The 24313-nt window shown below is 36.7% G+C and overlaps 1 protein-coding gene across 5 annotated transcripts in view; it reads left to right on the top strand.

The window, feature by feature from the left end:
* RAPGEF6 (Rap guanine nucleotide exchange factor 6) overlaps positions 1–24313 on the top strand; it is a gene marked incomplete at both ends in the record, with an annotated part of 190947 nt that overhangs the window by 150625 nt on the left and 16009 nt on the right. For 3 of the 5 annotated variants that reach the window (XM_084252767.1, XM_084252764.1, XM_084252768.1), the window contains 6 exons: positions 2457–2697; positions 4416–4799; positions 7787–7998; positions 15192–15315; positions 17517–17540; positions 21192–21412. In XM_084252767.1, the coding sequence (XP_084108893.1) occupies positions 2457–2697; positions 4416–4799; positions 7787–7998; positions 15192–15315; positions 17517–17540; positions 21192–21412 (1206 nt within the window). The remainder of the gene's footprint in view (positions 1–2456; positions 2698–4415; positions 4800–7786; positions 7999–15191; positions 15316–17516; positions 17541–21191; positions 21413–24313) is intronic. The other 2 variants (XM_084252765.1, XM_084252766.1) reach the window with 1 other exon arrangement.

The raw sequence follows: 24313 nt of genomic DNA, 5'->3' as shown, positions 1-24313 counted from the left end.
ACCCTCCCGCGCTTCTGACTGTACCCAGTGCATGTATAAACAAACAAACAAATAAAAATAAATAAATGAATAAAATACATGCCTCTTTAAAAAAAAATTTTTTTTTAAAAATTAAAAAAAAAAAAAGATTAATAGGACCTCCCTGTTGGCGCAGGCAGTTGAGCACCGCACTGTGAAGCTGTCCGCAGCCTCTGCAGCGCAGATTCAGTCCCGGCCGGCCAGGTTGAAACTTCACCACATGGAGCGGCAGACCTCTCCTGTCTTGCCCACTGCTCCCCTCAGCAGTGTATTTCAGTTAGTCTGCTTGTTCTGTTCCCCACTGTCTCTCTGGTGAATCCTCACTCTCCTGTGCATCTGGCCTGTACTCCGGTTCTTGTATAAATAATTTTTTTTTAATTAATCATCAGGTCACATTAAAAAAAAAGATAATAAAATCCTTTAGTATCTTTTCCCTTGGCAAACAAACTTCAATTTGTTTACGTTATTATTATAACCTAGGATAGAGAAACACCCCTTGATTTTGGTGGATAATAAAATCTGACCTTGTAGGTTTGGAAACCTAATGATGTCAGCAGTACCCTAAGAATTAACATCAGAATATATATCAAGGAAAAGCAATTTGGTATATGCAGCTTACAAAAGGGACCTGTATAGATAAAGCTTCTGCTTCCAATTTGACAGTGGATCCCGAATAATCACTGTCTTTTGGCTAAGACCTCACCCTGAAATATATTCAGTTGGATCTTTTAGCTCTGGGAGCTGGTATCTGTCCTTAGACTATAATTTTATGACCTCATTTCCTGCTGCATTTATTTCATCACTCCCTTCTTTAGCCAGCATTATACTTCAGATGATTTTGAGACAAATTTGTAGTTTTCTCTAACAGTTAATTATGTATAATGCTAAGAACATAATGCTAGACAAACAATATTTGATTCATTGAGCCACCAAAACCTTCAGTCACCTTCACTGTAGTTATCCCAAAAAATTCACAATTCATTTTTCCTAGTTTAAAGATATTTTAACAATAGTTTATTATCATAGCTGCAAATAAAACATTCATGCTGTTGATCACTTTTCACTTATTTATATTACAATTTAGTCCATTATCATCTTGTTGAACATTTTCTTAAGAATTTTTAGCCCCTGCCATATAACAAGAAAAAGAAATAAGAATGGGGACCTCTCCGGTGGCATAGGGGTTGTGTCTCAGTCCTATCACCACTACAGCCTGAATTCAATCCCTGGCCAGGGAGCTAACCCACATATGGCACAGCAGACTTCTCCTGTCTTGCCTTCTGCTCCCCTTAGCAATGTATTTCAGTAAATCCGCCTGTTCTGCTACCCTCTCTGTCTCTGGTGAATCCTCCCCCTATACCTCTGGCCTACACCCTAGTTCTTCTATGCTAAATAAATAAATAAAAACTAAAAAAAAAAAATAGAATGGGGGTGAAATAACATTATTTACATGTACATATCATATGAACTTATTTTGAGGTGAAATTTATAATAACAGAAATCTCAGTGGTAAAGACTGAGATTTAACCATGTGAGTATTTACATTTTTCCTGTTATAATAAATAGAATGTAAAAACTGGGAAGTGTTTGCCAAGTATAGTAGACTAAGTGTTGATATATAGTATAATTCAGTGTGAAGAATGCCTAAAGAATGATACTGATGACTCACTAATGACTCACTAAACCAATGAATCTCACTAGTAACCAGTGACATTTTTTTTTGATGATTTATTTATACATAGAAGAACTGGGGTACAGGCCAGAGGTGTAGGGGGGATAAGAGGATTCACCGAGACAGAGTGGGAACAGAACAGGCAGATTGAGGGGAGCAGCGGGCAAGACAGGAGAGGTCTGCTATACCATTTGGGTCACCTCCCTGGCCGAGGATCGAACTTATGCTGCAGTAGCTGTGGCTAGCTTGATAGGTTGCATCTTAACCCTTTGTGCCACCAGGGAGGCCCACCAGTGACATATTCTTGGAGGAAATAAAAGTAAACTGTTCAAAATGGGGAGGGGAAATCCCTTTTATTTAATAAAGTTTTGATAAGAATGTGATTAAAATCACTGTCTTAACACCCTAGGATTTTATAATCCTTTGTCTCCACTAAGAATAGAATATATAACTGTAGAAGAATATTTATGACTTCAAAATGTTTATAATAAATGCAAAATGATATAGTAAGTAAAGAAAATTGTGACTTCCATATATTTTATTACCCTAATTTTAATCATTTTCTTAATATTTTTGTATGAGAATGTGTTAGTATTTTGTCACCTCCTAAGATAGATTTCTTTAACAAATGCAACAGTTATTTCTGTGAACCTAAGATAAGAAATGTATATTTCACTGTGTAGAAGAATCCTCATGTCCATAATTGCTTTTGGAAGAGTTTAAAAGTTACCTCAAAATAACAAGGTATTTTTTTTTATTTACATAGATATTCCTGATCAAGTTATAAGAGTTTTCAAAGCAGATCAACAGAGTTGCTACATTATCATCAGTAAAGACACCACAGCTAAAGAAGTTGTTTGTCATGCTGTTCATGAATTTGGTTTGACTGGTGCCTCTGAAACATACTCTCTCTGTGAAGTTTCTGTTACTCCTGAGGGTGTCATAAAACAAAGAAGACTTCCAGACCAGTTCTCCAAATTAGCTGATAGAATTCAGCTCAATGGAAGGTGAATGTGCTTATCAGTGAATGTATTCATTTTGGATGTATTTTTTGAAGAGTGCATTTTTAAAAAGATATTTTCAATAGAAACATGATTTAGATTCCCGGAGTTCTCTATAAAATTAAAGTAGGATTTCTCTTTCCAACTTGTTTCCTTAATTAAACACTGAAAATCTTGGAGTATTACAACTCCTAAAGACTACCAGAAAGTGGGAGAATGAAAGGGAAAACAGCTTGCTAACAAAGTTTAGCCTGCTTGCTAAATAAAGCCTTAAGAAAAACCACTGATAAAATCCAATTCCTGATTACAAGTGCCCTTACACATTCCTCAATTGACAAATGAGATAAATTATATGTACCTGTTTATATTTAGGTGTGTATGTATTAATTTGTTTTTAATATAGCTTTAGGCAAGAGAAGCCATAATTTTCACAATTCTTTGTAACTAGTTTTCCTTTTATGACTATGCAGGAAACTTGTAAAAAAAATTTGAATGTGCTCCGAAAATTATTAGATCAACTAGAAGATAGTTTCAGGAGTATGTTTATTCTTTGGTGACTTTTTCTGTGGATAAAGTTATTTTTTCATTGAGTCTAGGTTTACATATAGAATGAGATTCTTGGAAACCTTAAAATTACTTATAGATGCTGTTAAGAGAGAGAGGATTAAGTCTATTTTGTTGGTTTTCCATAAAGAGGAAAGACCATAGAGCCAGACTGCCCAAATTCAAATCCCAGCTCTCTGTGTGACCTAGGCCAAGTTAGTTATTCTGTGCCTAAGAGTGCTCATCAATAAAACAAAGATATAATAATAGCAGAACCTACCATATAGGAATGTTAAAAGAATTAATAATGTGTTAATATGCTCTGTACATATTTGTGATATATTATCTATGTCATATACAATTTTTTATAGAGTCAACGCTGTTATTTATGATATTCTCTTAGGCATGTGAATAGTCTAAAGGTAGAAGGAAAAGAGGTTTTGTTCCTTGACAATAAAAATAATAGACACAAACTTGGGCTTAGATCAACTTGTATATTAGAAAAAAAAGAATGAAGGTAATGCTACCGGTGATATTTATAGTACCTCTTTTTCCTAGCAACAGATCTGTGTAAGGTATTTTCTACTTGTGAATACTTAACCTCTCTTAGATTTTAATGCCATGGAATTGTTGATTGAAAAGAAAAGGGAAAATAAGGTCTATTTTATGGTTGCTGATCAGTGCCACTTGTTGGAATGAAGTTTCATATTTAACAAAAGAGAATAATTAGTGAAAGAGTTCCCCTCCTTCACACACTTTATTCTTTGCTTCTGTTGTAAATTTAGAAATAAGGAAACAAGTATAGCAACAACTTCAGAGTAGAGGTGTTGTTATTGATGCTATCCATTAACAGATATCTATGTAGACCCTACTTTTTATTTTCCGTGAACTTGCAAAGAGCATTTATTCTGTGAATATACTACAATTGCTCACACTTGTAAGCAATTAGAAAATATTTCTTTCATTATTTAAAATAATAATGAATGAACGTCAGAAGAGAACAACTTCCGTAAAGTCTCCTCATTTGAAAATGTTAATTTTTCATTGCCATTGTAAGTGACTTTTCAGCTAAAGTTTTTGGTAGTAAGGTATTAAGAATAAACTGATTATTATGATAATAGAAAAGTGGGAAAGTGCACTTATAAATTTGAAATCATTTATAAAATATTTTTCTCTTCTAGATATTATTTAAAAAATAACATGGAAACAGAAACTTTATGTTCAGATGAAGATGCTCAAGAATTAGTAAAGGAAAGCCAACTGTCCATGTTGCAACTCAGTACCATTGAGGTGGCCACTCAGCTGTCCATGAGGGATTTTGATTTGTTTCGTAATATTGAGCCTACAGAATACATTGATGACCTTTTTAAGTTAGATTCCAAAACAGGAAATACTCACTTGAAAGAATTTGAGGACATTGTAAACCAAGAGACATTCTGGGTTGCCTCAGAGATTTTAACTGAATCAAATCAGCTTAAAAGAATGAAAATTATTAAGCATTTCATTAAAATTGCGCTTCATTGTCGAGAATGTAAGAACTTCAACTCCATGTTTGCAATAATAAGGTAAGTTTGTACAAACATTTGTGTATGGTTTTCTCATGACATTAGACATTAAGCCTATTTTTTGTTTGTAAACAGCTAGGAGAAAAGTTCAGTTAATATGTTTTTTTTATTAAAGTATTGCTACATTTAATGTGTTTTCTATTCTGATAATACTGATTTCTTACATTATTGTTTCTTTCATCTTTGTCAGTTACATATTTTTGGTGAATGTGGGTGACCCCTCCCACCATAGTTCTTCCTTTCTAGCCCTTTCAAGATTAGAACCCTCTTTAGGTATGTACTGAATAGCTATTCTTTATTATCAGACATGTATAGTGTGTATCTTTCAGTATCTGCCTCAGATATTGAGGCATTAGATCTGTCACTGAAAAATCACTGTGATATTGATGCTCTAGTCTACAGTTGCTGTTTTAAAATAAGATGATCAACTGAAGGATTCCTCTTTAAAGCAAGTCTGTTTTCAAAAGTGGAAGCCACTTGTAGTTTGGCCCATTTATAAGGTTGTGTGCGTATTTGTAGCAGCATAATTCCACTTTAACCGGTTCCATCTATATGTACTTTCCACAGAATTTCATTTTGATTTGTTCCTTCTATCTGGTATGTGAGGTAAAATTGGACTTTTTTTTTTAAGATTTATTTATTTATACAAGAACTAGGGTACAAGCCAGAGGCGTGGGAGGGTGAGAGAATTCACCAGAGACAGGGTGGGGAGCAGAACAGGCAGACGGACCAAAGACAATGCTGACGGGAACAGTGGGCAAGACAAGAGAGGTCTGCCGATCCATGTGGGTCTCTCCCTGGCTGACTGGGAATAGAACCCTCACTGCAGGGCCTGCAGACAGCTTCACATTGTGGCACTCAACCCGCTGCGTCGCCCGGGAGGCCACTGGACATTTTTTTTTTTACATCACTGTTCATTTTTAAACACTATTTGCTCCCCCCACCCCAGTTGTAGTCCCCATAGAATTTCCTTCACCAATACACCCGTGTACCATCACCACAGTCCCCTGTGCTCCTCCCTCCATCCCTCTGATCACTCTCCCTCTTCTCCTGTAGATGTCTCTGATTTATAATTGTCTGTTTTTGTTTTGTTGTGTTTTGCATTGTTATTTTTTTTACACTGATGTCTTATTTGGTTCCCCTATATTCTTCCTATAAGTGAAACAATCTTTTTAAAGGGACATTTTAATCATAATCTGTCAAGCTAATAAGGAAGTTCTTCTATGAAATAGCCAGTGGCTACAATTGGACTAGATATTATAGGAATATTCCGTAGCGATTTCAGAGTGACATAGTCAACTGTACCTGCTGATACAACTAAATGTCTGTGGACACATGAATGGATATATATGTTCTGATTTTCATGTATATGTGTACACACACACACACACACACACACATTGGAATACTATACAGCTATTAAAAATAGAAGAAATTAATCATTTTGCTACAACATACCTATGTAGACCTTGAGGGCATTACACTAGTGAAATAAGTCAGATGAAAAAAGACAACATGATTTCACTCACATGTGGAATACAATGAAACAAAGCAAATGAACAAAAAAAATTTGAAGATACAGAGAGCAGATGAATGATTATCACAGAGGAAATAGGTTTTGGAGTGGTCATAATGGGTAATAGGGGTCTATTGTATAATCATAGAAATTAGACTTGAGATAGTAATCATGATGTAGTGGATATAGGTATCAAATTATGATTTACACCTGAAATTTATATACTTACAATGAATACAAAAATGTATATTTTAAAAACTGAGAAATCATCCTTTTCATTGAATAAAGATTGACAGCTTTAGGACTACTTACAGCTCAGAGTTTATCCCTTCTATCCTTTCTCACAGTGTACTTTCCCTGATGTTTTTGTGGTAAAGAACAGAGCGCAGCTTCCATGTAATTCTGTCAGCTCTGTGGACTCTGTTGTGTTGTTCCACATAGGGTATTACTGTTTTTCCTTCAGGGTGAGTTACCTGGTTGGGAGAACTTTGCTATTACCAGTTTTCATTGAAATCTTCAGCTACATACTTCCTGTTTCAGCATTTTTGCATACTCCTCTTTAACCTTGACTATTTTTTGAGTTACAGGTATTTCTTAGTTTCGGTGGAGATAATTTGCATGTCTGTTATTCATCCTGGTAGTTGTTCAGGGTTTTTTCTGAGAAGCAGAGGCAGCAAAGATATCTTAATTCCACATGTTAAACTCAGAAGTCAAGACAACTTTTTAAGTACGGTAGTATGGGTAAAAGTCAGGTGACTAAGAATCAGAAAAATTAACTGGTAAGAAAATTGAGGTACACATGTGCATTATTCACTTGACAGCCTTCCTATGGCATGGTAGTATTGAGGTAAAAGAATTGGAGGAGTTGAAGCCTAATTTGCATGAGCTACTTTTCAAGTTTGAGGTAGTTGAGCATTTTTAAAAACCTCTCGAAAGGAGACATTGACTATCTTGGAATCCTGTCTTGGAGGACAGGACAGGACAACAGCGTAGGAGTAAGGAAGTATTGGCATCAAAGATGTGATTAGTGAATGTCAGAGAAAGGCTACCTCAGCCCCAGAACTTGCCTCATTAATATTATGTAACACTACAAATAGATAATGTCTCCATAAACTTATTTCTGAGTAAAACAGACAAAAGTATTATGATACTTGAAGGGTGTTTTTTTAATTATTTAAATGTTTGTTTTTATGAGACTCTTAGTCATTGACATGTAAACTTTATAAGTATAAACCTATAGACAAGTAATGTAGTTCTGAAAAAAGTTTTTCTTGTATTAAAGATCAAGTTCCATTTGTTTATTTTTGTGATTGAAAAAGCTAACATACAGAAAAGTGCCCTTAAGTAACACTTTTGAAATATGCCCCTGATTATTTTGGCTTTTAGAGAAAATTGGTGTATATTCTTTATTGATCTAAGCCCGCCCTCTTCCACAAGTCCCTTTTTAATGTTTTATTCTCGTCTTTGGCAGTGGTTTAAACCTGGCATCTGTAGCACGACTCAGAGGAACTTGGGAAAAGTTGCCAAGCAAATATGAGAAGCACCTCCAAGATCTACAAGACCTTTTTGATCCATCTAGAAACATGGCAAAGTATAGAAATATTCTTAGTAGTCAGAGCATGCAACCTCCAATTATTCCACTCTTTCCTGTTGTCAAGAAAGATATGACATTCCTACATGAAGGTATTTAAAAGTTATTTGAAAATTAGCATATTTAGCCTCATCTAATTCTACAGAATTGTGATTTATTATATTTGTTTTCCAGCGTGATTATGTCACTGAATATTATCCAGTTAAACTCACCAAATTATTGGCATCCCAAACCCATGTTTTTTAAAAGGACAAATCTATGTGTTCACTCTAGGTATTCAAATATAAACTTGACTTACACCAAGATTATATTGTTTCATCATTTGTTGTTTAATGTTTCCAACTTTTAAAAAGTTGAAATATCCAATACATACAGAAAAGTGTTCATAAGTAAACACTTAAAGAATTATGACCAAGCCATTATCCATTTAACGAACATCCTGTCAAAAAATAAAACATCAGGGCCTCCCTGGTGGTGCAAGGGGTTAAGATGCAGCCTGTGAAGCTATCCCAGCCACTGAAGCATGAGTTTGATCCCCAGCCAGGGAGGTGACCCACATGGCACAGGAGACCTCTCCTACTCACCCAGTGCTCCCCTCAACAGTGTATTTCAGTCAGTCTGCCTGTTCCCCACTCTGTATGGTGAATCCTCACCCCCCACACCTCTGGCCTATACCCCAATTCTTGTATGTGTAAACAGATCTTAAAAAACAAAACATTACTAGCTTCCTCCCAGAAGCCATTCATACCCCTTCCCAATTACCATCCTCATCCTCTTCCCCCACAGGTAACCCCACTACTGACTTGTAATACTGTGACTTAACTTTATCTGTTCTTGAACTTTGAAATACAAATAGAATAAGTGTATGTTTCTTTTGTTTTGGTTTAATTTAGTTTATTAAATATTTATGCATATAAGAACTGGGGTATAAGCCAGAGGTACGGGGTATGAGAAGATTCACCAGAGACAGAGTGGGGGACAGAACAGGTGGATTGAATGAAATACACTGCTGAGGGGAGCAGTGGGCTAGACAGAAGAGGTCTGCTGCGCATTGTGGGTTGCTCCTTGGCCGGTCTGGGATCGAACTCGTGCTACAAAGGCTGCAGATTGCTTCATAGTGCTGTGCGTTGTTAACCTCTTGTGCCACCAGGGAGGCCCTCTTCCATGTTTTCGAATGTAACTGCTCTTAACTTTTGAAACCACTTAATGAATTCATCCATTCTGTTCATGAGCATTTGATAGTTTCCACTGTTCACTTGATATGAATAATTCTATGTATATTCTTGCACATAACTCTTAGTACATATGTTCAGTTTTTGTTCAGGATAGAATTATCTTACCCGCTTTAGAAACGTTTAGTATTGTTTGCTAACATGGAACACTGACGGTGTCATTAGCGTTCTCATTGTTGCACATCCTCATTGATAAGTGGTAAATTCCTTCTTATTTTTACCCATTCCAGTAGATGTGTGATTGTATGTTGATGTGGTTTAATTTGCATTTTGCTGATTACTTATTGGCACTCATTTTTTTTAAAAGATATTTTTCTACACATGCATGCAAGATCTGGGGCATAGGCCAGAGGTCAGAGTGGTGGGGCGGCATGGCGAGAGGATTCACCAAAGACAGAGTGGGGAACAGAACAGGCTGATTAGCTGAAATACACTACTGAAGGGAGCAGCAGTGGAGTCAGGAGAGGTCTGCTTCTCCATGTGGGTAGCTCCCTGGCCAGGGAGCAAACTGATGCTGCAGTGGCTGCGGACAGCTTCATAGGTTGCATCTTAACCCCTTGCTCCTCCAGGAAGGCCCCGGCACTCATTTATTAATTTGTTCTGTTCTGTCAGTTATTAGTTAGGTAGCTTGCCTATTTTTGTATTATGTTGTTCTCTCAATTAATGATTTTTGAAGAATTTTCTGTAAAATCTAGGTATGACTTTTCCAAGGTTATCTTTGGGTGAACTGCAAATTATTAATTTTAAAATCCTTTTTCTTTTACCATCTGGTTAATCTACAGTCTCCCTGTGATAACTTGTTGACTATACACTGTTTTACTATTTTCCAACTATTATATTAGACATTATATAATGTTTACATTTGCTGATATTAGTTTCACATTCATTAGTACATTTCTACATGTTAGGCAGTGCAGGGCACTCAGTGCAGGGCTCTCATTTAAATTCCAATTAGTCGGGCCTCCCCGGTGGCACAGCAGTTGAGTGCTGGGTTGCAAAGCTGCCCGCAGCCTCTGCAGCGCTGGTTCGATCGCCGGCTGCTCCCCAACCACCGGAGGCGGGTCCCACATGGTGTGCAGACCTCTCCTGCCGCCCGCTGCTCCCCTCAGCAGTGTACTTTGGTCCTTCTGCATGCTCTGCTCCTCGCTCTGGCTCTGGTGAATTCTCTCACCCTCCCGTGCTTCTGATTGTACCCAGTGCTTGTATAAACAAAAATAAATAAATCTTTAAAAAAAAAAATTCCAATTAGTCACCTCTTGATTGATTGATTGATTGATTTTAGAGATGAGAGAAGTTTTATTAGCAATTGTTTATTAATACAGCTGAAAAAGTCAGGATAGTGTTCTATATGCATCATCTATATTACTTTATTTATATATAACCTAATAAAATGTGCATTTGAAAAATATATAAAAGTTGCTGAAAAACCGATTAAGTAAGAAAATCAGGAGGAATGGAAAATAATCACAGGAGCAAAAATTATAAAATCAGGAATAAGATTAGTTCCCAAGAACATGTCATATGGCCTTATATTTTGCAAGGAATAGGCCATAATTAGACCATAAGCTTTCTGACATTCAATATAAATAGGGAAGCATGATCACATAAATCACATATCTCTTAACAATTTTATTTGTTTTTTTTTCTTTTTTTAATTTAAATTTTATTTTTATATTCCCCATACAATTACAACCCCCTTATTTTGACCCCAATCCCTCCTTTCCCCGCGCCCCCCACCCCCATAGAGTGTCTCTGGTTCATAGTTGTTTGTTGATTTTGATATTTTCTTTCTTATAGTTTTCTTTCTTTTTCCTGGTCCCTTATTTAAGTTTTCTAGATTCCTGCTATGAGTGAGACCATCCGGTATTTTTCTTTTTCTTTCTGGCTTATTTCACTGAGCATGATCCCTTCCAGCTCCATCCATGTTGCTGCAAATTGCATGTGTTTATCTTTTTTGAATGCTGAGTAATATTTCATGGTATATATGTACCACATCTTCTTGATCCAGTCATCTGTTTTGGGGCATTTGGGTCATTTCCAAAGCTTAGTTATTGTAAATAGTGCTGTAATGTAAACATAATGGTGCAGGTGCTCTTTGGAATTGATGTTTCTGTGTCCTTTGGGTAAATACCTAGGAGTGGACTTGCTGGATCCTATGGAAGCTCTATGTTTAGTAGGTCAAGAAATCTCCACACAGCTCTCCATAGTGGTTGGACCAGTCCTTTTTCTCCACATCCTTCCCAACATTTGTTGTTGCTCGTTTTTTTAATATGTGCCATTCTCACTGGTGTAAGATGGTATCTCATTGTAGTTTTGTTTTGCGTTTCTCTGATTACAAGTGATGTTGAACATTTTTTCATATGCCTGTTGGCCATTGCATTTCTTCTTCAGAGAAGTTTCTTTTGAGCTCTTCTGCCCATTTTTTGACTGGATTATTTTCTTTGTTGTTGTTGAGTCTCATCAGCTCTTTGTAGATTTTTGTGATCAGTCATTTATCGTTAGTGTTGTGTGCAAAAATGTTCTCCCAGTCGGTGGGGTTTCTCTTTGTTTTGGTTATTGTCTCTCTTGCTGTGCAGAAGCTCTTTAATTTGATGTAGTCCCAGCTGTTGATCTTTGCCTTCACTATCACTGCTTTGGGTGATGTGTCTGAAAAGATGTCTTTGATGTGCATATCATGTAGTGTTTCACCTGTATTTCCTTCTATGTATTTTATGGTTTCAGGTCTTATGTCTAGTTCTTTAATCCATTTTGAGTTGGTTTTTGTGCATAGTCACCTCCTGATTTATATGCACATGCTTTGCCATGCCTTTCAGTCCCCCATGATATCACTGTATCTTGAAATCAGTATTTATTTAGTTTTACCTGTAGGTGGTGGTTGTTTTTTTATCCCTGTATTTCAAAGCAGTCATATGGTTGGGTTTTTTTCCCCCTCTAGTTGCTAGTTAGGTACTAGTGATAAAATCTCTTAGTGTTTGTTAATCTAAAAATGTCTTATTTCATAGTCTTTTTTTTTTTTTTTTGGATTTATTTATGCATTCAAGAGCTGGGGTGCAGGCCAGAGGTATAGGGGTGGGGTGGTGAGAGGGTTCACCAGAGACAGAGTGGGGTGCAGAACAATCAGATGTACTGAAATACACTGCTGAGGGGAGCAGTGGGCGAAGACAGGAGAGGTTTGCTGAGCCATAAGGGTCAGCTTCCTGGCCAGGGCTCAGACTCGTGCTGCAGTGGCTGCAAGTAGCTTCATAGTGCTGAGACTTAGCCTCTTGTGCCACCAGGGAAGCCCTGTTTCATAGTCATATTTAAGGCAAAATTTTGGTTGACTGTAATCTTCAACATTTTAAGATAAGGACTTTTGTTTTCTGCTTCCCATTGAGAAGGCAACTGTCATTCTTACTGCTGTTTCTTTGCTTATAATCTGCCCTTTCCCCTGTGGCTGTTTTATCATTTTCTTTCTTTTTTTTTCTCTCATTTTTCTATGATGTTACCAGGTGTCACATTTTGTTTTTATTTTAATTCTGATTTGTTTATAGAATATCTTGGTGCCTGTATTTTTGTAACTTTTTTTATCATTTTGAAAATTCTCATTCATGTGATTTAAGGTTTTTTTTGTCTCCTGACCTCTCCTTTAGGGATTTTGATTTCACCTCTGATTCTACCTGGTCACTGTGACCCTATATTCTGATACACTCTTTTTTGTATTTCTCATCTTTTTGTCTCAACACGCTTCATTTTTGGTATTTTGTACCAATCTGCTATCTGGTTTAATTCTTTTTCACTGTTAAATACATCAATAATTCCTAATTCCTCTTACTGTGTTTCTCAGTTTTGTCATTTATGTTTATTTTCATATTGACATCTTCCAAAGTCCTCAGTGTTAGTTTATTACGTGTTTGAACATAATTCAACATATTTATTTTAAAGTTTGTCTCTAGTAATTCCATGTTCTGAATTCTTGGTGGTTTCCATTCTGTTGTTTTTTCTCTTGCACTTCATTTATGTTTTCATTTCACCTGATGTGCCTGATTATTTTTGATCAAATGGATGTTGTGTTGTGTATGAAATTTTACAAAAATATCTGAGGTTTCAGATGATATCCCATTCCTATGGGGATATTTAAAGGTTATTTCTTCCACACACTTTAGGAGTGCTTGCAATCCCAAATCATCTGCTTTCACAGTTTAAGATAACGCTGAACTTTTGCCCCATCTACATTCACTTCACACTTTATTCCAGGTTATAGGCTTTCAGAATCTCAGTCTAAAGTGTTGGAAGTTTTGTTTTTTTTTTTTAAAGGGATTTTCTTTTTTTTTTATAAAGAGGCATGTTTTTTTTGTTTTTTTTGTTTGTTTGTTTTTTATATATACAAGCACTGGGTACAGTTAGAAGCGCAGGAGGGTGAGAGAATTCGCCAGAGCAGGGAGCAGAGCAGGCAGAAGGACCAAAGGACACTGCTGAGGGGAGCAGCTGGCGGCAGGAGAGGTCTGTGCGCCATATTTGACCCTCCTCCGGTGGCGGCCGGGGAGCAGCCAGGGATTGAACCGCCCCCAGCGCTCAACAGCTGCGCCACCCGGGAGGCCCTAAAGTGTTGGAAGTTTACTGGGACTTACTAACCTCAAAAATCTTGGTGGCACTGTTCAGTTTTTCAGCTCATCATCCCCCTTCCCTGAAATCAGCAGATGCCGCTATAGCCAAGCAGTAGGAAATACTAAATATTACCCAGATCTTCATTCTATTCTACTAGATTTTTCACTGCCTCGTTAGTTTTTTGATTACTTTGGTTTTTTTTTTTATATATTTTTGTGAAACTTTTTAAATTGTTCTTGTCAGGAGGATGGTTCTAATTATCTTACTGCCTCTCTTTTTTATCACTCATTTTACCTAAGAAAACATTATAGACTCAAAAATGTACTTGTCTAACATGTTAACTTCAGAATGTGTTTAACTTTCAAGTATTTTTGGTGATCATTTCCTTTTAAACTCAGACTGAGTCGCTAAACAATTCATGCGTTCAATGTACAGATGCTGTATACTATGAGTAGGGAAACCACCCCTGTGCTCCAGACCCATGTGACTCTTAAACTTGGTTTCAGGGACTTGGCATTCCACAAAGTCACCTCAAGGGGTACAATAGGAGATAGATGTGGTCACACTATTAAAAAAGACAGTTGTTAAAGAAGAAAACAGTATAGTAGATAGATTGCACTTTTAACATATAATTTTTTTACCTGGTGGCTTGAATTGGGTAAACCAATAAATAAATGGACTAAGTCTGGTTTCATGCCTGCTCTCTTCAAAGAAAATAGACTATTTTGAGAGTTGAATTTTTACTCTGAGAAATGTAGATTTTTTTTCTATGTAACGCAAAAGCAAATATTGTAAAGCTCCAAACAAGCAAATATGTATTGATGTTCAAAGCCACCCACCTCTTAATTATTGTCATTGGGAGAAAGAGTCCTAGTTATTTAATCCTCCACCCAGATCCTCCCCTCTTTTCTTCACAAGAAGCCAGAAATACTGGTTTTCATGGAATATCTTCCATTTCTCTTCCAACTCATTTGACAATTTTTATCTAGTTTTTTTTTGTTTGTTTGTTTCATTTTTTTTTTTAAAGTAATATAAAGCAAAGAAAACTTACTGGGTTAACTCAAAGGTCAAAGAAAACTTAACTGGGTTAAGCTCAAAGGTCACCCTTTGTAACCAAATGACTAAAACCTAAGTTTTTGAAGTAGTATACCCTTCTCCCCATAAGAGTAGATGCAGATACCTGCCTGAGAATAGACCCAGCATCTGGATAGTTAGATTTGAGGAGCTGTGCCTTTTATAGATGTACTTATAATGAAATTGGTTTTACACAGTTTCTCACTTATATTCATAATCATTATCCCTGTGTGAACAGAATTCCTCCTGGTAGTTCTTTCCCTAGGATCAATGTTGAATCATCTATGAGTTTATCGGTTCTTAAAAATAAAAGTGATAATTTAATTAAGGAAGGCTCTGATATGCCTTCCAAGAATAACAATTCGGAAAATTTTTAAATTACGTTTATTCTGTAGGAAATGACTCCAAAGTAGATGGCTTAGTAAATTTTGAGAAGTTACGAATGATTGCCAAGGAAATCCGTCAAGTTGTTCGAATGACTTCTGCTAACATGGATCCAGCTATGATGTTCCGACAGAGGTATGGTAGTGAAGTGAGCAAAAGTGTTGAGTGGCGTTGAGGGTGATGTAATTAATTTGTTTTATCATTCACTAGCCATCCCATTTGTTATGCACTTTTCTAAGTGTTTTACACAAGTCAGTCTCAAGAAATTGTTTATTACAATAATCCTTAAAGGTATATAGTTTTGGCCTGCCTTCTCCATATGAAGAAACTAAAACTCGGAGCAGTTAGAATGTGATCCTGGGATTATACAATATGCTGACGTTTAAGCTCTGGTTTTTTTGTTTTTGGTTTTTTGGGGTTTTTTTTTTGAGTGCATGGATGGTTATATAATGTTATTTATAATATCAGCTAACTTAAGAGAAATTTGCTGGTTTTTAGTCCAGTTCCACAGAGGACAAGCGTTCTCATTTGCTTTCTAATTTAAAGTTTGTTTTTGCTCAGTGTTTTCAGAGTTGTATTTCTATTTAATTCATACTTCATTCATCTGAAATATATCACTGTTTCCCAAGTCACAGTACTACTGTATGTGTTTTAACAGAATTTAGAAAGAAATTTAATCATGTGCCTTCTTTAATAAAAATAGAAATATTGTGTCCCCTATTAACCTGATCTTCTAAGAATGCTTTTTAAAATTCATTTTATTGTAATTTTTACAAAGGCTTTCTCAATAATATAAAACTTGAAAAAAGGTATGCTGTCAACCTGTTCCAGTGATTTTTATAATTTTCAGGGAAAATAGATATTAGGCATTTTAATTGTTAGTCTGAGTTTCCTCAGTGCCTTTGTTTTTATTTGTTTTGTTTAAATCACTGTCAGTAATCCTAGTTTATGTAAGTAGTTGGTCTGATGGTTTTTCTAGTTTAGAGATCCTCAAAAATAGGGAGGAAGTGTCATATTGCTTCCTCCTTACCTACCCCAGTTCTGTCCCTGAGCATCCCTGCATGTAATGAGAGATGTCATTGGTCAACCATGTGGAAGCAGAAAACACAAGGAACTGGGGACCAAAGCACATCAGTGAAGGGTTTAGTTTTTGTTTTTGTTTTTGTTTCTGTTTCATGTCCTTGTACAGTGGCCCCACCATTCCCTGTCTCCTTACATCGATCTCCATTTATTGGCATACTGTCACTCTGGTTCCTGAGATATAATGAATTTGTGGCCCTGCCAGACCATTTAGTAATATGCTAAGTACCAGCAGTGCTTCCAGAATGAGTAAAGGAGGAAAATATTGACAAGGAAATTAATAACTTGACTTCTTGGAAATGCCCTGATTGAGTAGAATCGCAGTACAGAGGAAATGAAAACATTTCTAATTAAATTGGACTGAAACTTGCCTGGTCAGTTTTGTTTGTCCACCAGTACTGAAATATACTATCCATTTTGGTGGTATATATCCTTTTTGTGTACAAAATAACTTTTTATTTGTACAGTAATCAGTTTGCTGACTGCAAAATAGATTCATGGACCTCCTACCACTGGAGCTCAGTGGATACAAGTGCAGGCTCACTGAGGCCAGCCAGGGCATGGGGGAAGGAGGTGCACACAAAAAGCAAAGGAATGTAATTTTAACCCTTTGCACTCCGAACCATTCTGGACATTGGCTACCAATGTCCCCTGAGAGGGGACAGCGGAGTGCAAAGGGTTAAAACTGAATATTCAGTACAATTATGGTATATTATAAAATTTTTTTATGATATGTTTTTACTTTTAAGTTGGATTTGCTGGTCAAATTTTTTGTAAAAATACATTGTTGGAAATTTCTGCACTTAAAAATGAAATTATAAATCCTTAAGTTCCTCACAATTTCATCCTGTCACTTAAATATGTGGCTTAAAAATCCTTTTAAAAAATATTGAAAAGTTCTATTTCTTCAAGGTTTCCTTCTCTAAAAACTGAATTCAAATTTATAGTTAAATAAATTACTTAAGCTTTCTTAACAGAAGTCTCTAGATGAATTAGGTGCTAAAAATGTAAGTTTTCTAAAACCATACTGTATTTTTTAAAATATCGTGAGGTTTCTTGACTTTCAATACATGCCCTAACTCATTTTACCCCTTGCATTCCATTAAAATCATTTTACTGTTAAGCAACAATTTTTTTATGTAAAAGTTTTCTGTTCTATTCTGTCTCCATAATTTCTCTGACCCTCAACTCTTGTCTTTTTTTCTGTGCTTTTCTTTTCAAATACATGCTTCAATGTTTGTGGCTCTTGCTTACAGGAAGAAGAGGTGGCGGAGTCTGGGGTAAGTGTAGAGATGAATGCAACTGGAATGAAGGTTGTGCAACTCTTAACATATACTGCATCCTTTTCATTAATGCACGCACATAAGATAGCATGTGTTCTATTAACCCTGTCAACCTACATTCCTGACAATTTACTTTTGCTAACAAGGTTAAAGTAGTGATAGCACATTTACTTTTCCAATATTGATGTCCTGTAAGTCCCTTTTAGATTTTATTTCAGCAGGTCAGTTAAATGATGATGATAACAAATATTTCTTGTGCACTTGCCATATGCTCTGCACAGTTTTAAACACCTTATGAATATTCTGATTCCCCAAGCCACCCCCATAAGATACTATTACTCCCATGGTACAGATGGGGAAGATGGAGTGGTCCAAATTCTGATTGTTGACTAAAGATGTAAGCAAACATAGGTAAATGTGTGTATATAAAAGTGGATGAAAGATTTCTTTATAAGTAAGTTGCATCTTCCATCACTTTTCCCAAAAGTGACAGCCTTTACCCAAACAATACTATATAACCACATTAGTAAATAATTGAAAGAGGAGATGATGTTAATTCCTCAGATCCACTAATACAATGAGACACATAGCATTGCTTGAATTTTATTTTAGATTCCTACCATTTTAAATCCAAATCCCTTATCTCTTTTAGAACTGTAATAGAACCAGAAACTGCCGCCTTTGTTATTTATGTTCAGACTTCTGCTTTTATATAACCAGATCATTGTTTAGAAGCATAGAATGTTTAGGATCTTACAAATCACCTATGTAGTCCTTTCATTTTTAGATTAAGAATTAAGAAAGAGATGGTTTTATAAATGAAGGGACTGTATAAAAACAATTTTGTTATTTTAATACTAGTGAATCATGAAGTTAGATGTTCTTATTATGTGTAAGATTTTTTTGTGAGCCACTTATTTTAACGAGTCTTACTTGTGGTCTTGTTTTTTGTTGACACTTGGTGACCTTGAATTTCCTTCTTTCTTCCACCCTTCTCTCTGTGTTTCTTGTGTGTTTATTTCTTTATTATACATTTATGTCTTAGTCTTTTTTGGTGGTTCTCAGTGAAAATAAAAATTGACTCCTGGCATTGCAATTATGCAAAACAGTACTTGGAGAGTATATCTTAGTGGGAATTTTTAGATATTTGAATGACTTTTTTAACACATTAGGGTTGCCTTACAGACTGCTGGGTATTCTCATTTTTACATCAGACTGTTTTCTGCTTTGGAAGTAGCCTAGAGACACCTTATTGTCATTTATCACAGTGCTTGTATTTATTAATTAAATGCAATTATCTAATAATTGGTGAAAATAAATCTTCTAATCTAAAATTATTAGAAGCTTGTGTCCTAGATTTGTGGGCATCTCTTTTGTATCAACTAAGATATATTTATTTTAAAATTTGCTCCTAAATGTTGGGATGACTTTACCACATAGCTTTCACTCTAACACATCATTAATTGTTGGACACTATTTTATGCACCACTAAGAAAAACCACTACAGTCCATTTTTTTTTTTAATAGAGGCATGTTTTATTTATTTGTTTGTTTGTTTTGTTTATACATGACTGGGTACAGTCAGAAGCGTGGGAGGGTGAGAGAATTCACCAGAGCCAGAGCGGGGAGCAGAGCAGGCAGAAGGACCGAAGTACACTGCTGAGGGGAGCAGCAGGCGGCAGGAGAGGTCTGCGCACCATGTGGGACCCTCCTCCGGTGGCCGGGGAGCAGCCGGGGATTGAACCGGCGCCTCAGAGGCCATGGGCAGCTTCGCAACCCAGCACTCAACCGCTGCGCCACCAGGGAGGCCCCCATTTTTATCATTGAGAAAGTTTACTTTATACTTACTAAAAGAACTTTTACTTAAACTTCGGTGTGATGATTAGGTATAATTCATAACACCCTTGTGTAAGTATAGCAAATTGAGTTAGGTATTTGTAAAAATCTTCATGTTGAGAATGTGAGGGTTTACACACATACACACACACTCTATTGGTTTTGTTCCATCAAATATATTGATAATGCAAGTTTTCTGAAAACAAGTCATAGGAAGAGTAAAAATTGCTGGTACTAGGCCCTTAAACTGATTTTGCAAAAATTTAAAGCTAGCTTCCTTTTGACACCTCCTTTGTGAATGTAGAGCTTTGGGAGTGCAATTTTTCCTTGTAATTATTTCGTTCCTGGAAGTTCAGCGAGTAATTCACTAATATTAGATTTTGTTCTCACCCATTCTGCAAGATTTTTTTTTTTGAAGACTTATTTATACAAGAACTGGGGTACAGGTGAGAGGCACAGGAGGGTGAGAGAATTCACCAAAGGCAGAGTGGGGAGCAGAACAGGGAGATGGGCCGAAGACACTGCTGAGGGGAGCAGCAGGCGAGGCAGGAGAGGTCTGCCGTGCCATGTGGGTTTCTCCTTGGTGGGCCGGGAATTGAACACATGCTGCAGAGGCTGCGGATAGCCTCACAGCGTGGCGCTCAACCCACTGTGCCACCAGGGAGACCCCATTCTGCCAGATATAAAGTGTTACCTTGACAGCCATCTCACAGTTTCATCTGATCAGTAGTATTTGCAAGTTGCCATTGAATGTAAGACTCGTCCTATTTCAAAGTTCTTAAAATTGTGAAAGAAAAAAAAATAGAACATTTTACAATTTGATTTCACTTGATTTACAGTGTAAACTGTGTTCATGAGCACTGAACAACAAATGGTTATGACTGTGTTATTGTGTATTTAGAATATTTGTGTGTAAATATGAGGCCAATTTCGAAAACTCATACCTTTATTATTTTAGAAAGGCAAATACAATAAAAAATTATAAAAGAACCTCGTGTTTGCTAGCCTTGTTAGAAAGATCAAATAGCATTGTATTTTCCTTTCTCCATTGGTTCTAGATGTTGTCATTGTAGAAGAAGGTTTGTCAAAAAGAGTAGAGTTATGTGAACTTGTATCTTGCATTGCCGTTCCACCACATTCAGAGACATTGCAGTAGAAAGGTCCCAAATCCTGAGACCTAGAATGAACATTTTTGCCTATCTATTCTTACACGAGTGAAGCATTGAGTAGCTTTTTACTGCATTGCCAAACTCTTGACTATATTGAGTTGAGTACAGATGCTCTTATTTTTCCCATTGATTGTTCTCTTTGAATATTGGCCAACTGATGACTAATAAAATTTTCTTGCTCAGAGTGGACCTGCTATAGACTGCAGTAGTGGTGGCAATAGGCAGTACCAATAAACAAAGCTGTTCTAGAAATTCCCTTAATGAAGAACCTTGGTGCAGAAATCTGGCTGAGGCTAGACTTGTCGCAGCCCAGGTTCTTGCCATATCTTCAGAATGTGGGTGGCTGCCATGGCCAGAAGAATGCTTTCACTTCTCATAGGTGTGCCTTGGGTTTCATAGGCGCAAAGACAATTCTGATTTCATGGCTCGGGGGAATTATTATCTTTTTCTTTTGAATTCTGTACTTTATCAAATCTTAGAACATTGCCATACCTGCCATATTACTTTGCATTAATGCTCTTCATCTTTTAACCCATTTGCATCAGCATGCAATAGCATTAACAGAACAAAATTTTTTTAATCTTTGATCTGCCACGTTTATTCTTATCTTTGCAGCAGCTAACTGATTTCCATCTTCTCACAGGTCATTGAGTCAAGGCAGCACAAACTCAAACATGCTAGATGTTCAGGGAGGTGCTCACAAAAAAAGGGCACGCCGTAGCTCCCTGCTGAATGCCAAGAAGCTGTACGAGGATGCCCAAATGGCAAGGAAGGTGAAGCAGTATCTCTCTAGTCTGGATGTAGAGACAGATGAGGAGAAGTTCCAGATGATGTCATTGCAGTGGGAACCTGCATATGGTACCTGTGAGTACATGTTTTCACTATGTAATGTTAACAGCGAAATAGACATTTATTTCTCTAATTATGCTGAAAAATCAAGAAAATGAACTTGCAGTCATGAAAGATTACTCACGTAACCCAAACATCATGTGATTCTGTTACTAAGATACTAAATCCCATCCATTCCTGGTGATTATTATGCAAGATACAGGGGAAGAAAGTTTTATTTAAAAGCATTATAAGGGCCTCCCTGTTGGCACAGGCAGTTGAGCACAGCACTGTGAAGCTGTCCGTAGCCTCTGCAGTGCCGGTTCAATCCCCAATGGCCACAGAGCAACCCACATGCACGGAAGACCTCTCCTGCCTCACCCGCTGCTCCCCTCAGCAATGTATTTCAGTCAGTCTGCCTGTTCTGTTCCCCACTCTGGTGAAACCCTCCTGCACATCTGGCCTGTACCCCGATTCTTACATAAATTTTTTTTTAAAAAAATTTAAAAAGCATTATAAATTCTTCGTGTGAAGATTCTTCGTGTAATATTAGATAGTAGTCCTTTTATTTGAGAACATGTCATTGCTAAATGAAGAGTATTACTAAAATTTTTACCTTATTTCATTTCACAGATAATAACTTTTACCAACTAGTAAATCCAGGAAGTATAATTCAATTTAATTAATTACAACACTGTTTTAGGTATCCATAAGCTAAAACAAGAAAAATAAGACACATTCTGATATTGTTAATATGTTGAAAATACGTACATGAGGGCCTCCCCAGTGGCACACGGTTGAGCACTATGTTGTGTAGCTGTCTGCAGCCTCTGCAGTGCGGTTTCGATTCCCAACCAGCCAGGGAGATGCCCACATGGTGCAGCAGACCTCTCCTGTCTCGCCCTCTGCTCACCTCAGCAGTGCCTTCGGTCCATCTGCCTGTTCTGCTCCCCTCTCTGTCTCTGGTGAATTCTCTCACCCTCCCACGCCTCTGACTCTTCCCTAGTTCTTGTACAAATAAATCTTTTTTTAAAAAGTGCATGCTTCATCAGAGTGCATGCAAAATCACATGTTTAAAAAAAAAATATGTACATGAGAACTTATTCTCAGTGTATTAAATTCAGTACAAAGTGCATATGTCTCTGGATAAGGTATTCGTGAGTTGGAAAAACAAATCAAAAATGGTAAAATAAACTGTTGTAACACCACCAACAAAAGAAATAGGGCCTCCCCGGTGGCGCAGTGGTTGAGCGCTGGGTTGCGAAGCTGCCCGCAGCCTCTGCAGCGCTGGTTCGATCCCCGGCTGCGCCCCGGCCGCTGGAGGAGGGTCCCACATGGCGCGCAGACCTCTCCTGCCGCCCGCTGCTCCCCTCAGCAGTGTACTTCGGTCCTTCCGCCTACTCTGCTCCCCGCTCCTGCTCTGGTGAATTCTCTCACCCTCCTGCGCTTCTGACTGTATCCAGTGCTTGTATAAATAAATAAAAATAAATCTTTCTTAAAAAAAAAAAGTAGACAAGAGAAAGTAGAAACATAGCCAAATACTATTTTTGAAAAATTCAGATAGGCTAATGAATTTTAAAAGATAGGGTAATGAGGCATTCAGGGTCAAATGAAATAAATGTTATAAAAAAGTATCTTGAACACTTCTGCCTGTAGGGATAGCAATGGAGTGTGATGGAAAAAAATCTACTGAAGTAAAGAGGCAGATTTTCTCATTACCATTTGAACAAGTTGTCTTCATTCTAGGTCTCTGTTTTCACAAATGTAAAACTTGAACAAGGTTTGGGGAGTGTGTATTATTTCTGTGATTCTTTTTAGTCAGACCTATTAAATGAGGAAGGCGAAATCAAATAATAAAACTAACAGTTCTTGAGAGTTCTCTCTCTGCCAGCAATCATACTAAGCATTTTATAGAGATTGCCATTTACTCTTCACAGCAACTTGTGAGGTGTCCAGTATTAGAATTGTATTTCAGTGAGACAGTTTACTAAAAACCTGCTTATAGGAAGATGTGTTGCAATATGTATTATAGTGAAAAAGAAATCACTCAGATGTTAACATGTTAGAGAATAGTTAAGTATATGTTTCCTTATCAATGCAAGGGATGGTTATCACCAATCGAATAACAAATGTGTATAGACTTAAATGGTTCCTGTGAAAATCTACCACACATGGACTATCAGGAATAGTGTCACCCTTGTGAAATGGTACATCTTGAAATTAAAGACTGAAAAAGTGTATAGAATCTGTAAAATTTATTCACATTTCAAGGAGCCATGTATTTAATTTATGGCCTCTGAGTCTGCTTTGATTACCAAATTATATTTTCCCACAGACTTCAATATAGACTTTTATTATCTTATGATGATTGAACACAGTTTATTATTCCTGCTCTTGTCTGATAAAGGGTTATTTTTCTTTTGTTTTTGCTCTCTGCTTTTTCTTTCTTCGCTAAATCTGATTTGGGATATTCAAGAACATGCAAATCTCTTTCATTTAAATTTTAAGACCCAGAAAGATCTCACAGACACCTACCTCTGAGTTCTGTCTCAGTTCCTTTCTGTCTCATACATACATATACATAGAGCTGCATACCTTTCTTTCCACGCCCACCCAAGATTTGGTTGTATCTTTTCTCATATATCTAAGTGATGTTCTTCACTATATATTTAATATTGAGTTAAAATGTGAGAAAATATGTTGGCCTTTCTTTCATAACTGGGTATTGTGAAAATTTAATTCCATGCATATTTCTTTAATTTTTCCTGAGGATCTGTTTCATTTCTGTTGCACAATGGATTTTTAAATGTTTAAATAATGAATATAACAAGACCAAACACTAGTTGTTTGCTGAGCATTATAGAATTTGACTGTCCCTAAAAAATCAATATATGTTTATGTTCCTAATAAAGCATAGCACTCATCTATGAACAAATA

This window comes from Talpa europaea (genome assembly GCF_964194135.1).
Source record: "Talpa europaea genome assembly, chromosome: 13".
Lineage (NCBI taxonomy): Eukaryota > Metazoa > Chordata > Mammalia > Eulipotyphla > Talpidae > Talpa > Talpa europaea.
The sequence above is the reverse complement of the archived record's forward strand: the minus strand, read 5'-3'. Positions and strand labels throughout refer to the sequence as shown.